Source organism: Vipera berus (assembly GCF_964194415.1).
Source record: "Vipera berus genome assembly, chromosome: 10".
Taxonomy (NCBI): Eukaryota; Metazoa; Chordata; class Lepidosauria; order Squamata; family Viperidae; genus Vipera; species Vipera berus.
In genome coordinates this window covers 21,922,818-21,936,194 of record NC_138213.1, presented here as the reverse complement: position 1 = coordinate 21,936,194, position 13,377 = coordinate 21,922,818, and the positions used below count along the sequence as shown (strand labels likewise).

The following is a 13,377-nucleotide window of genomic DNA, read 5'->3' as shown; positions in this document are numbered from 1 at the left end:
GCTTTCCAGCAGAATTTCAGTTGTTCAGAGCTGCTGGGAAGTGCTACATGCTGTAAGTTTTGGAAGGGGCTGCACCAAAAAAGTAGTGGCCTGCGCGCCTAACGGCGCACGAATTATATAACTAAAACCCAAAAACAGCAGCGGTACATTCAGGGCAAGTGCATCTGAGATTTGTTGTAACTCAGCATGTCTGGCTTAGTTCAGTGCAACACTTATTTTGCAGCTGTCTTTCGCAGTACCCTTTTCAAACTTGGAAACTGTCCTATCTGTAAACAAATCACTCGTCTACAAGGACAGATTATTTATCTAGGGTCTGTAATCTTTGCTCTTCAGGCAGAAATTAGGTGTCCAGTTCAGCCCTTCTACCCTACTGAGCCTCCATGCTATCAGCCCCCTCTACCACAAAGATCCTGCAGGAGAAGGGCAGTGTGGACAACCGTGGGATCTGGCAGGGTGAGATCTGTGAACCATAAACCCAAAGCTTTCGCTGTGTCCCTGCACAACAGATACAGTGCCCTTTCTGACCTTAATAGGGACATTAAGGAGACAGGTAAAGGTATCTGTGATAATAACTCAAATAAGCAGGGGATCGTGGTCCAAGATGAAAAACTTGTTTTCGACAGGGAGAAGTGTGAATCGGGTATTACACACCAGTCATGCAAGAACAGAAAGGCATCCAAAAAGAGAAGCCACCTTCTGGTTGGTGATTCAATTATAAGGGATGTAAATTTAGGAAAGGACACAGAGGTTTTGAAAGAGGTCAGGTGTCTTCCAGGTGCTACTGCCAGTAGGGACAAGAAGCGTATTTCCAAAATAATCAAGAATGCCAGCAAGGACTGTGATGTGGAGGCTATTGTACATCTTGGCACTAATGATCTGTCCCAAAAAGATGTACTCTCTGTGCAGAATGACTTCGAGCTTGGGGCAGGAACTTAGCAGAATAGGCTGTAGGCTTACTTTTTCAGAGGTTTTACCAGTGTATAAGGAGCAAATTGGAAAAGGCCAGCGTATAGCAGAATTTAATATGTGGCTAAAGGAGTGGTGTAAAGGAGAAGGCTTTGGTTATATTAGTCACAATGTCTGTAGCTAGTCCAATGAAAAAATGTATAAAAGAGATGGTCTGCATCCATCCAAGAAAGGGACTGAGTTACTTAGCAATAAAATCACAGCTTTTTTGGAGGAACATTTAAACTAAATAATGGGGATAGTGAGTTAATTGATACAGAACATCACTGTCCCCGGCAATCTAAGAAAATAGGGGAAGGCAGGCACCACATAAGTTATGCAGCAAGTAAACACAGGGTCAGTCATAAAGGACTCAAATGTCTATACACTAATGCACAGAGTATGAACAGTAAGCAGGGTGAACTAGAAATTCAGGTAAATGAGGGCAGATATGATATTGTTGCCATTACGGAAACATGGTGGGACAAAACCTACAAATGGAACACACAGCTAGAGGGATTTAAACTATTTAAAAGAAACAGACTAAACAAAAGAGGAGGTGGAGTTGCTCTATATATAAGAAATAACTTTATCTCTACAGAAATAGAGCACAACAATGACAAAAACTGTAAACTTGAATGCATTTGGGTCAATATAAAAGGGGGGAAAATGACATTGCCATAGGTGTATACTATAGGCCGCCCAACCAAGCAGAGGAAATAGATGAACTTTTTGCTAGTCAGCTAACTAAGGTATGTAAGAAGCACATTACAATAGTAATGGGGGACTTTAATTACCCTGATATCAACTGGGAGACAAACAATGCACCAAGTGGAAGATCAAACAGATTCCTGTCAAACCTAGCAGACAACTTTCTCTCCCAAAAAGTAGAGAAGGGAACTAGGGGATTAGCCATATTGGATTTAATTCTCACAAACAGAGATGAAATGATAGAAAGTGTCAAAGCCACAGGAACCTTGGGGGGAAGTGATCATGCAATATTGGAATTCAACATTCTGGAAGCACAAGCAATAGAACACAGCCAAACTAGAGTCTTGGACTTTAAAAGAGCTAATTTCAATAAACTTAGAGAGACCATGGGAAGAATTCCATGGATGAGAATCCTAAAGGGGAAAACAACTCAAGAAGCTTGGGAAATTTTGAAAAGTGAGATAATAAAGGCCCAGTCTAGTACAATACCAACAAAGAAGAAAAATAACAGCTCTCAAAAGAAACCAGCATGGCTGCATAAAGAACTCTCTGATAAATTGAAAGATAAAAAGGACAAGTATAAGAATTGGAAAGAGGGGCACATAACTAAGTCAGAATATCAGCAAATAGCCCGTGCCTGCAAAGATGAAGTGAGGAAAGCTAAGGCTCAAAATGAACTAAGGCTTGCGACCAAAGTCAAAAATAACAAAAAATGCTTCTTTCAACATATAAAAAACAAGAAAAAAATTAAGGAAATGATTGGTCCATTAGTGGGGGAAAGTGGCAAGAAGCTGACAAGCAATAGGGAGAAAGCAAAACTATTTAACTCGTTTTTTGCATCTGTCTTTACACAAAGGGAAAAAACAGTCCAACCTACCAAAACCAGTGCCATAAAAAACAGAATAGAAATGCAAGGCAAAAAAATGGTAAGTGAACACCTGTCCAGCCTAGACGAGTTCAAATCACCAGGACCAGATGGATTACACCCCAAAGTTCTCAAGGAACTGGCAGACGTGATCTCAGAACCACTGAGCTATATTTTTCATAGATCCTGAAGCACTGGGGAACTACCAGAGGACTGGAAGAGAGCTGATGTAGTTCCCATCTTCAAAAAAGGGAAAAAAAATAGATCCAGGAAACTACAGACCTATCAGCCTGACTTCAATACCTGGGAAGATTCTGGAAAAGATAATCAAACAACGAATCAGCGAACACCTTGATGCAAACAAAGTCATCACTAAAAGTCAACATGGGCTTGTCAAACAAATCTTATTACATTCTTTGACCAAGTGACAAAATTAGTGGACCAGAGGAATGCTGTAGATATAATTTACTTGGACTTCAGTAAGGCATTTGATAAAGTAGATCACAACCTACTACTTGATAAGATAGAAAAATGTGGGTTAGATAGCATCACCACCAGATGGATTCGTAGCTGGCTGACAGGCCGTACTCAGTGTGTGGTCCTCAATGGAACTGCATCTACATGGAAGGAAGTCTGTAGTGGGGTGCCCCAGGGCTCTGTTCTGGGCCCAGTGCTCTTCAATATCTTCATTAACGATTTGGATGAGGGGATAGTTGGGGAACTCATCAAATTTGCAGACGACACCAAGCTGGCAGGAATAGCCAATACTCCAGAAGATAGGCTTAAGATACAGAAGGATCTGGACAGACTCGAACACTGGGCGCTATCTAACAAAATGAAATTCAATGGTGAAAAAAGTAAGGTTCTACATTTAGGCAAGAAAAATCAAATGCACAGGTATAGTATAGGTGGTACCTTGCTCAATAGTAGTAACTGTGAGAGGGATCTCGGAGTCCTAGTAGACAATCACTTCAATATGAGCCAGCAGTGTGCTGCAGCTGCCAAAAAAGCCAACACAGTGCTAGGCTGCATTAACAGAGGGATAGAATCAAGATCAAGTGAAGTACTAATACCACTTTACAATGCTTTGGTAAGGCCACACCTGGAATACTGCATCCAGTTTTGGTCACCACGCTGTAAAAAAGATGTCGAGACTCTAGAAAGGGTACAGAGAAGAGCAACAAAGATGATTAGGGGGCTGGAGGCTAAAACATATGGGGAACGGTTGCTGGAATTGGGTATGTGTAGTTTAACGAAGAGAAGAGTGAGGGGTGACATGATAACAGTGTTCCAATATCTAAGGGGCTGTCACAAAGAAGAGGGAGTCAAGCTATTCTCCAAAGCACCTGAAAGCAGGACAAGAAGCAACGGATGGAAACTAGTCAAGGAGAGAAGCAACCTAGAACTAAGGAGAAACTTCCTGACAGTTAGAACAATTAACCAGTGGAACAACCTGCCTCCAGAGGTGGTGAATGCTCCAACACTGGAGGTTTTTAAGAAGAGACTGGACAGCCATTTGCCTGAAATGGTATAAGGTTTCCTGCCTGAGCAGGGGGTTGGACTAGATGACCTCCAAGGTCCCTTCCTCCTCCTCCTCCTCCTTCTTCTTCTTCTTCTTCTTCTTCTTCTTCTTCTTCTTCTTCTTCTTCTTCTTCTTCTTCTTCTTCTTCTTATTATTATTATTATTATTATTATTATTATTATTATTATTATTATTATTATTATTATTATTATTATTATTATTATTATTATTATATAAAGCCCACATCTTGCATTAATTGGGGAATGTGGTTTATGACAGCATTTGTGGGGTGGGAATTGCAACTTGTTACTTTGTATCTGGGGGGAGGGAATCTCAGTTTTGGGTTCAACTATGTAAGTGCCAATACTTTATTTCCTAATAAAATGTTCTTAAAGGAAGAATTCTTGCCTTGAAGTTCTTTTAACTGTTTCATCTATCGTAACCGTGACACGTGACTCTGGGCGGCTTTAGGAAACAACTATATAAACAGTATATAAAGGAAATAGATTTGTAGCTCAGGATTGAAATGAGATCTCCTTGATACTCTCTAAGCTTGGTTGTTTTCTTGCAGAAATTTCATTACCCAAACTAGATAATATTATGACTGATGTTACCTAGTTTGGGTAACGAAATGTCTGCAAGAAAACAACCTAGCTTAGGGAGCACCAAAGACCCCTAACTGCCTTCTGACACTTGGTCTCTCCAGCTTCCTCCTCATTTCCTTAAGCCCGATTCCCTGCTCCAATCTTCCCTTGCCCCTTCCATTGAAAATGTACAATCACAAGAGAGGGTAGACCTTGGCTTTCAAAGAAGCATCATTCAGAGGAGTTTAGTCTTCTCATGATGTCTCTTCCCCCTTTTCATTGCTATATTAGTGCTAAACCATTGCTTGCCTCATTTGGAAGCACAGGAGGGGGTTGACCCACTCAGGAGGGTGGCAAGGAAGGTGGCAAGGAAGGTGGCAAGGAAGGTGGCAAGTGTGAACAAGAGCCACACTCACTTGAATCCATGGCCTGCTGGAATACTTGAGCAGAACCACTGTTTTGGAGGAGGCAAAGTGCTGCTGAAAGCCCCCAGGATTGGATAGAAGAGAGCATTTCCAGCTCAGGGTGGGCACTTTCCAACATAGCACAAAAGAGGTTTTCTGTAGCTGGTGAAAGTCTGCACTACAAATCTGTCAAGTCTCTGAAAGATAAAAGACTTATTACTGATCTTTTGGGAGAAAATTCGAGCCCTCACCTCTGGGTGGTAATCTGGTAGTAGGCCTCTCGGTTTCCAATGTTCCGAACAAGCAGGGTTTTCTGTGTATTGTACTTGACAGGACATGTGGAGAAATTCAGTTGGTCTGGGAAATCCAAAATGCCTCTGGCACCAATTGCTCGGATTGGGACAATGAATTTTTCTCTCTCAGTAATGCAAGTTAATTCATGGAAATAATCCTGAGTAGAAAGAAGAATGTGAAAAATGAGAACTCCCACAATGACCCTTACAGAGGAGTTCAGAGCCCTTGCAGATAGGTAGTCCTCGACTTATGACCACGCTTGGGACCAGAATCCTGGTCATTGGACATGATGAGTTTCTCAAAAGGAGATGTGAAAAATTTATAGCGTAAAAGGCAATGTATAAATTAGTGTTATGGGAAAAAACATGGTTGGCAAGCATAGGGAAGTACAGAAAATCTCCACACACTCATGGTAAGTTTGAAATATTCAGCAATCTTCTTGCAATACAGATATTCATTGTATATAGATAGAGTCAATACAAGTGCAAAGCCTACTATTGAGGCTGGCTTAATAACCCATGGCTCTATTCATACGTGTTAACTAAACCAAAACAATTATGCTAAGCAAGATGTGTCAAATCAGCTTCTGTCAGTCTTCTCTTGTAAAACTAATTCTCTGTCATCTTTTTTGAAGACAGCAGTGTCCAAAAAGGTACGGGGAAGTAAGACAAGGTGAAGGAAGCATTATTGTGATCCAAGATATGCCTCCTTTGTATACGCATTACTTTCATTATAACATTGCTTCCATCATCTTATCCTTCTCTCTCTCTCTCTCTCTCTCTCTCTCTCTCTCTCTCTCTCTCTCACACACACACACACACACACACACACACATGTTGTGTTTCACAGATTTATGTTTTCGTAATGCTAGGATTCATGCATTCAGTCTGCCAGTTCTGTAGTCATTATGACAGAGAGACCCTGGGGAAACAGAAGAAGGGGGTTGGTATATTCATAGAGAATGACTCTGTACAACAGTGTATCAGAAAAAGGTCACCTTGTTCTCCTCAGGAGTGAAGAGAATGCGGAATGTGGATGGCATGCCGGGTGCGACTTTGTTGCACACATCATTGGGGCTGATGACTCTGAAGTAAGGTGAACTCTCACAAACAACTTTCACCAGCCTTGGGATCTGCAGGAAATGGGGGGAATTAAGAGAGACATTCAGTGAAAGATTAAGTCAAGACCACAAGAAAATAGTGGGTTTTCTGTTTGGTAAATGGGGGGCTGGTGACAATTAAAGTATTTAACCCCCCTATAAGTCAAGACATAGGAAGCAGGCATGTTGAGCAAGAAAAAATGCCCAGGGCAAATGGGAATAGAAGGACAGTCCTTTTTATTGTTACACTGTAATTCTATCATCCTGTTGCCACTGGATCAATTCTGGGATCTGTGTGGTGAGGACACCAAATAGAATTACATAGTCCACTCAATTTACAAGAGACTTACATTTAAGCCAGAGCAAGCAGAGTCATGCACAACTAAACTAACTTGATAGCAGTGACATGATAGACAGTGACATGATAACAGTCTTCTGATATTTGAGAGGCTGCCAGAAAGAAGAATTTATTCTCCAAAGCACCAGAAAGCAGGACAAGAAGCAATGTATGGAAGTTAATCAAGGAGAGAAGCAACCTAGAACTAAGGAGAAATTTCTTGACAATGAGAACAATTAACCAGTGGAACAGCTTGTGGGTTGTGGGTGCTTCATCACTGGCAGCTTTTAAGAAGAGGCCGGACAGCCATTCATCTGAAATGGGATAGGGCTCTTGCTTGTGGAGTGGATTGGACTAGAAGACCTCCAAGGTCCCTTTTAACTATGTTATTCTGTTAACTCTACATGGTTTGTGTTGTTTTACACACCTAGTCTCAAGAAAACAAAACTGGAGACAAAGTGGCTGAAAAAAATCCAAGCTACATTACCAACAGAGGTCATCAACTCCACTGCAAGATTAAGTACACCATCTCCTATCCAGCCTATTTGAAAATTTCCAGTGAAGGGAAAGAAGAGATACCTGCATGTAATCTTTCGGGGTGAAAACTTATTCCTTGTACTTTTTATGATGATTGGAAGTCACTTCTTTAAATATTTCTTTTCCCTGTTTTTATTCTTTCCTGTTTTTTTCTTTCCTTTTTTTCTTGCACTTTCTTTTCTCTTTATTTTTATTTTCCTTTCTGTGTTTAGTTTGTATTGTCTTTTTTAAAAATTCAATAAGAATTATTTTTAAAGATGTAATTGCCCTTCTACTGTTGAAACATGTTGGACTTGTATTAGTACACTAATACAAGTACCCCAAACTTTTTGGCACCAGGGACCGGTTCCATGGAGAGAGGTTTTTCTGTGGACTGGATGGGGGGTGGTTTTGTGTGCTCTCTGCATCCCGCAGATGGGGCTTTGCTTGTTTGTGCAGACCAGTTGCTGGCATGCCATGGTCCAGTACTGGGTCACGGACTGGGGGTTGGGGACTCCTGCACCAGTACACCAAAGTCCTCCTCTTGAGTGCTGCCCTTGAGCAAATTTTCCCTAATCTGCACATATTTCTTTCATTTTTCCTAACAAGATGCATGATTTTACATTTCTCCTTGTTAAGTTTCATTTTATTTGTTTACTTCCAGCACTGTATTGGAGTTTTTTAAAACTTTTTTCCTTCTCAAGTATTAATTACCCACGCTAGCTTTGTATCATGTGCAGAATTGGTTTGCTGCATTTCCTCAACTCTCTCATCCAGAAACTAAATCTTTCTCTTGAAAGAACTTGTCAGCATTATCTTGCAACTTAGTTTCCTTCCAGATTTTGTAGTAACTTACTTTACATCAATAAAATGCAGTGCAAAATTATTCTGATGCTTGTTATTTTTCTCATCATTTTTTCTCAGCTAAGCAAAGAATTGCACAACATGTTAAGATCATTTAATTTGTAATTATTTTGTCTTGTGATATATTTCTGGAAAATACATTCATCTCATCTGAAACTCTTTTAGGTTTCAAAGAATTATAAGAAGCTTACAACTGGAGATTTTCTTTGAAACCTCAAAGGTTTTCCTCCCATGACCCACTCTCCCCACAGACTTTATCCCAAGTCTGCTGATGAAGGCTACCTTGTCATTGTTCCGCAGGATCAGTGGTACTTCGTAGAGCTCGCAGGGGGCATAGTTTTGAAAAACCACTTCTGATGGGAATGGTTGAAACAGAGTCCGGTCCAGATCAACTGAGGAGAACTGAAGATGCAGAGCAACAGATGGAAATGCTGGAGTTGCTTAGCGCAGTTACATTGCATCTATAACTGTTACAGCATCAGGTAAAGAGCAGCTAACATTGGCAATAAGATCAAATAGACCAAAACAGAACTTGACCGAAAAGTGAGGAGAGTTTAAAACTCAGCCACAGTCAACAATTCAGGTTACTCGCAGCTACCTTTGTAAGTGAAGCCACACCTGGAGACTCTCTCAGCTCTGGCCATGTGGGGGCCTGGCAAGTCTCTGGGGCTTTGAAGGGCTGTGGTCAAGGCAGATATACAGCCAGAAAGCTTTTTCCCACAGGAAAACTCTGACTGCTGGATAGCCCAGAACAGGGCTTTTCAATCTTTTCACCCATTGTACCACTTTTAGGATATGGCAATATCCATGTCATGGTTCTGATTAAAAAGACACCTCAAAGAGTACTGCATGATTATTTCTTCTAAAAAGTCTATAATGAGCAGAAATGGAGCATCGACACTCATGGATGGATGTCAGAATCTGAATTCTCCTCCCCTTGACCCACCACATCATACAGAATTTCCCTCCCTTATTTACACGTCATGAATCACATTTACCAATTAATTTAACACACAAAGTTTCACTTCCCTTCTGAAGCGGCTATCCCTTATCTTGTCAAAACATCCGGTTGCATTCCACCCACATTTTTGTGATTCAAAACCAAACAGTTAAAGCAAAAAGCTGCCGCTTATATTGTCAGTGCAAAAACATGTCAATGTTTGCAGCATTGACATCCGGCCCCCCTTACAAAAAGAACAGATCCTGTAATGTAAATAAAACACGTTAGGGGCTGGCTTTTGGTTTGTTGGGGTGTTTCTCATAAAACCTTTTGATAAGTCTGTCAGCTTTCACATCACTAGATTTCATCCAAATGGCTTCAGACAATGGGTATCCCTTCCATTGTACTAGGTACTGCAATTTTCCCTTAAAGATTCTAGAGTCAAGAATATGTTTCACTTCATAATGGGTCTGACCCACTACTACGAGGGGTCCAGATGCCTTCTTAGGGGGAGGACTTAAAGTGGAGGCCTGAAAAGGTTTCAGTAAGCCACAATGGAACACCGGGTGAATTTTCCCAAACGTCTGGGGAGTTTCAATTCTACTAAGACCGGGTTGATGATTCTCACAATGGGAAAAGGCCCCAAGAATTTTGGTCCTGGTTTCTTGCTGGGTAATTTGAGGCGTAAATATTTAGTTGACAGATAAACTTTTTCCCCAACTTGGAATGTTTTTGGGAAGCCCTCTTTTCATCAGCCTGTTTTTCATAAGTCTCAGAAGTCTTTTTTAATGCCATTTTCATGTTTCTCCAAACCTCTTCCCACCCCCTCACCCATTGATCAAGTGTCTGGGAAGCAGAGGACACCTGAGGGTAGTCAGGCATTGGGCTGAACTCTTTTCCTGTGGCTACTCTGAAAGGCATGTATCCAGTGTTGCTGTGAACAGAATTATTGTAGACCACCTCAGCAAAGGGAAGGAGGTCAGTCCAGTTTGTCTGTTGGTAGGAAACATAGCATCTGAGATATTGCTCCACCATTTTGTTAGCAGATTCTGCAGCCCCATTGGTAGCTGAAGAAAAGCGGATGATAAGCCTTGAGATGATCCAATTAATTTAAGGAAATTTCTCCAAAATTTCACTGTGAACTGCACTCCTGTATCTGAAATTATTCGCTTAGGGGCCTCCTGTAGTCGGTATATAGGTTTCAGGAACAATTTAGTCAGTCGTTGTGCAGATGGGAGTCCTTTACAGGCGATAAAATGAGCCTGCTTCGAAAACAGATCTATCACACAGTCCAGATGACAGTATTTCTTCTATTTTGGGTAGGTCTACAATAAAGCCCATAGCTATTTCTTCCCATGGTTGAGAAGGGTCTGCCACCGACTGCAGTAGCCGAGGGGTTTTCCCTGGAATTCTTTTCATGGTGGCACATACGGTACAACTCCTGACATAGTTTTCTACATAGTTTTAGCCCCAGCTATCAAAATTGCTGGTGGATGAGGTGGAGAGTCTTTAAATATCCGAAGTGTCCAGCCTGTTTTACATCATGGCTGTGTTTGAGAGCATTGAGATGGAGGACTTAGGGTAGATACAATTTCCACCCCTTGTATGCCAAACCATCCCTGTATGTTAAGGAGATTTGATTATCTTTGAACCATTGATTGGTAAGGAGCTCTCATTTTATCTTCTTCGCTCCCGGGTCATCAGGATTAGGGGTTCTGCAAGGTGTGAGTTGTGCCGCAGGTTGTGAACTGGGGATAATTGCCTCGTAGACCTCTTCGTGTTCACTTTTGTACTGTGGCACTTGGGACAGCGCATCAGCTAGGAAGTTTTTTCTTCCTGGTATGTACTTTAGAGTAAAATTAAAACGGTTAAAGTACTGTGCCCATCGCACTTGCTTTGGGGACAATTTGTGGGGAGCTTTTAGTGTCTCTAAATTGTTGTGATCTGTCCATACTTCAAAAGGCACCTTGCTCCTTTCTAAATAGTGTCACCAGTTTAATAGCCCCCACCTAATTGTGAAGGCCTCCTTCTCTCAGACTGTCCATCTCCTTTCGCCTTCAGTGAATTTCTTAGAGGTGTAGGCACAAGGTTGCAGGACTCCACTTTTATTCTTTTGCAGTTACACAGCTCCGACTGCCACGTCGCTGGAGTCTGCTTGAATTATGACGGGCTCCCCTGGGCAGGGGTGCTTTAGGATCGGTTCAGCCGCAAATAGTCTTTTTAAATTCTCAAAATCTTTCTAACAACTCATAGTCCATGCTAGTGGTTGGCCAGGTCGCAGTTTTCCCCCTCCCTTGCCCGTTTTGAGTAATTCTGTAAGGGGTAGAGCAATCTTGGCAAAAGAGGGAATGAATTGACAGTAGAAATTGGCAAACCCTAGGAATCTCTGAAACTGTTTGCGAGTCTTTGGGGGCTGCCATTCAATTATAGTTTTCACTTTGGCTGGGTCCATTTCAATGCCCTCATCGGAAATTCTATAGCCAAGATAATCTAATCGGGTTTGGTGAAATTCACATTTTGACAATTTGACATAAAATTTGGCATTCAATAGTTTCTTTAACAGTTCTCTGACCAGTCTTATGTGGTCAGTCATATTTGTACTGTATATCAGAATGTCATCAAGATACAACAGAACCCCTTTGTATAAATGATCATGTAGGACCTCATTAATCAACTGCATAAATACGGCTGGGGGGCCCTGCAGTCCAAATGGCATGACTTTGAACTGGTAGCTTCCCAAGGGGCAGTTGAAGGCTGTCTTCCACTCATCCCCTTCCTTTATTCTCACCCGGTAATATGCTTCTCTCATGTCTAACTTACTAACCCCCTTCGCCAGGTGGGTTAGTAAGTCTTTCAGGAGGTGAACAACACAGGGGCTCCCACAGTAGATGTGGCCCATTCAATGAACCCCCCTCGCTACATTTGTATCCACATATCGCTGTATCTCCTCCATTTCAAGGGGGGGACATAGCGTACATTCTTGATCATAGAGGTTTGGCCCCCAGCAACAGTTCAATGGAATAATCATTGGGCTGGTAAGGAGGTATTACATTCTTTCTCACTAAATGCCTCCGCTCGGTCCTGAGCGATTCGCCTGGTAGCCATGAGGCAGCCATGTGCACTCACTCATTGGGTGGGATAAAATTCCCTGTAACATCTGTTGAATCAATGGGGGGGATCGGGCCCTATAGGTAGTCTCACAGTTCTCATTCCTTTCTCCCACCAGATAAATGGCTTCCATTTGTCCAACCAGGATAATCCTAAGATCACAGTCGCAGTCATTTTTGGGGCCACCAGGAAGCAAATAAATTTCCAGTGCTCTCCTATTTCTAAGCGTAGGGGCTCCGTTAATTGTGTGACTAAAGTCCCTCCCATCAAGGAGCCATCAGCTTGCTCGAATCTCACAGGTTTGGAGAGCAGTTTTGCTCGTATGCCCAGTTTCATGGCAAATGGCAAGCTAATGATGCATCGGTAGCATCCAGAATCAAGTAGCCCCTTTAAATCTGCCTGCGTACCCAATTTAGGGATTATGAGCTTGGCAGGTAGTAAAGAAGGTGGGATGTGTTGGCTCACCATCGGGTCATTCTCTCCGTCGTCACTGTTGAAAGAGGGTAGAACGGGGTGGATCCTCTCTGAGTTCCGGCATCCTCCCGTGTGGGGGATGTGACCTGGACAACAGGTTCCTGCGTCATCTGGTTGGATTTCTCTTCCATTAGCCGCTGTGCTGGTCTCTTTCTCACTGCTGATCCTGGTCTGTTCTGCTGTTGGGAGAAGGGGACTGGGCATTTCACTGCTCGATGTCCCTGCTGTCCACACCAGAAACACTTAATTGCTGGGCCTACAGGTGGCCTGGGTCTTTCAGCCATCAGAGTAGCTGGAGATTTTCGTGGGGGTGATTGCCATTCGGGTTGTTCTGACCTCGGCTCGGCTTCAGGTAGGAGAGGCTTCTTATAGTGGGTGAGCTGAACATCTAATTTCACCGCTGCCTGGTACCATTCATGCAGCTGGTCAGGCACAGCTTGGTAGATACATGCCTGAGAAAGGTGGTCATCTAACCCTTCTCTAAAAAGATGAATTATGGATTGGTCAGGCCATCTCTCTATCCAACCGGCCATCTTTTGAAACTCCCGCATGTACTCCAGGGCAGGCCGGCCAGCTTGTTTTATCTTGTGGATTTGCTCTTCTGCTTTGAGGGCAATGGAGGGTCCTCAAATCTTTCCCTCAGCCCTAGGAGGAAAAGGAGGGGGTCCTCCAAGTCAAGGGCTTGCTCTTTATATAAATTGTTCAACCATTCAG

The 13,377-nt window shown here is 42.4% G+C and overlaps 1 protein-coding gene across 1 annotated transcript in view; it reads right to left on the bottom strand.

The window, feature by feature from the left end:
* The window catches only part of HYDIN (HYDIN axonemal central pair apparatus protein), a 350,217-nt gene that overhangs the window by 318,406 nt on the left and 18,434 nt on the right, over positions 1 to 13,377 (bottom strand). Inside the window, exons 4-6 of the mRNA XM_081335684.1 lie at positions 8,424 to 8,543; positions 6,323 to 6,457; positions 5,283 to 5,482 (exon numbers count right to left, since the gene is read on the bottom strand). Coding sequence (XP_081191810.1) covers positions 5,283 to 5,482; positions 6,323 to 6,457; positions 8,424 to 8,543 — 455 coding nt within the window. The remainder of the gene's footprint in view (positions 1 to 5,282; positions 5,483 to 6,322; positions 6,458 to 8,423; positions 8,544 to 13,377) is intronic.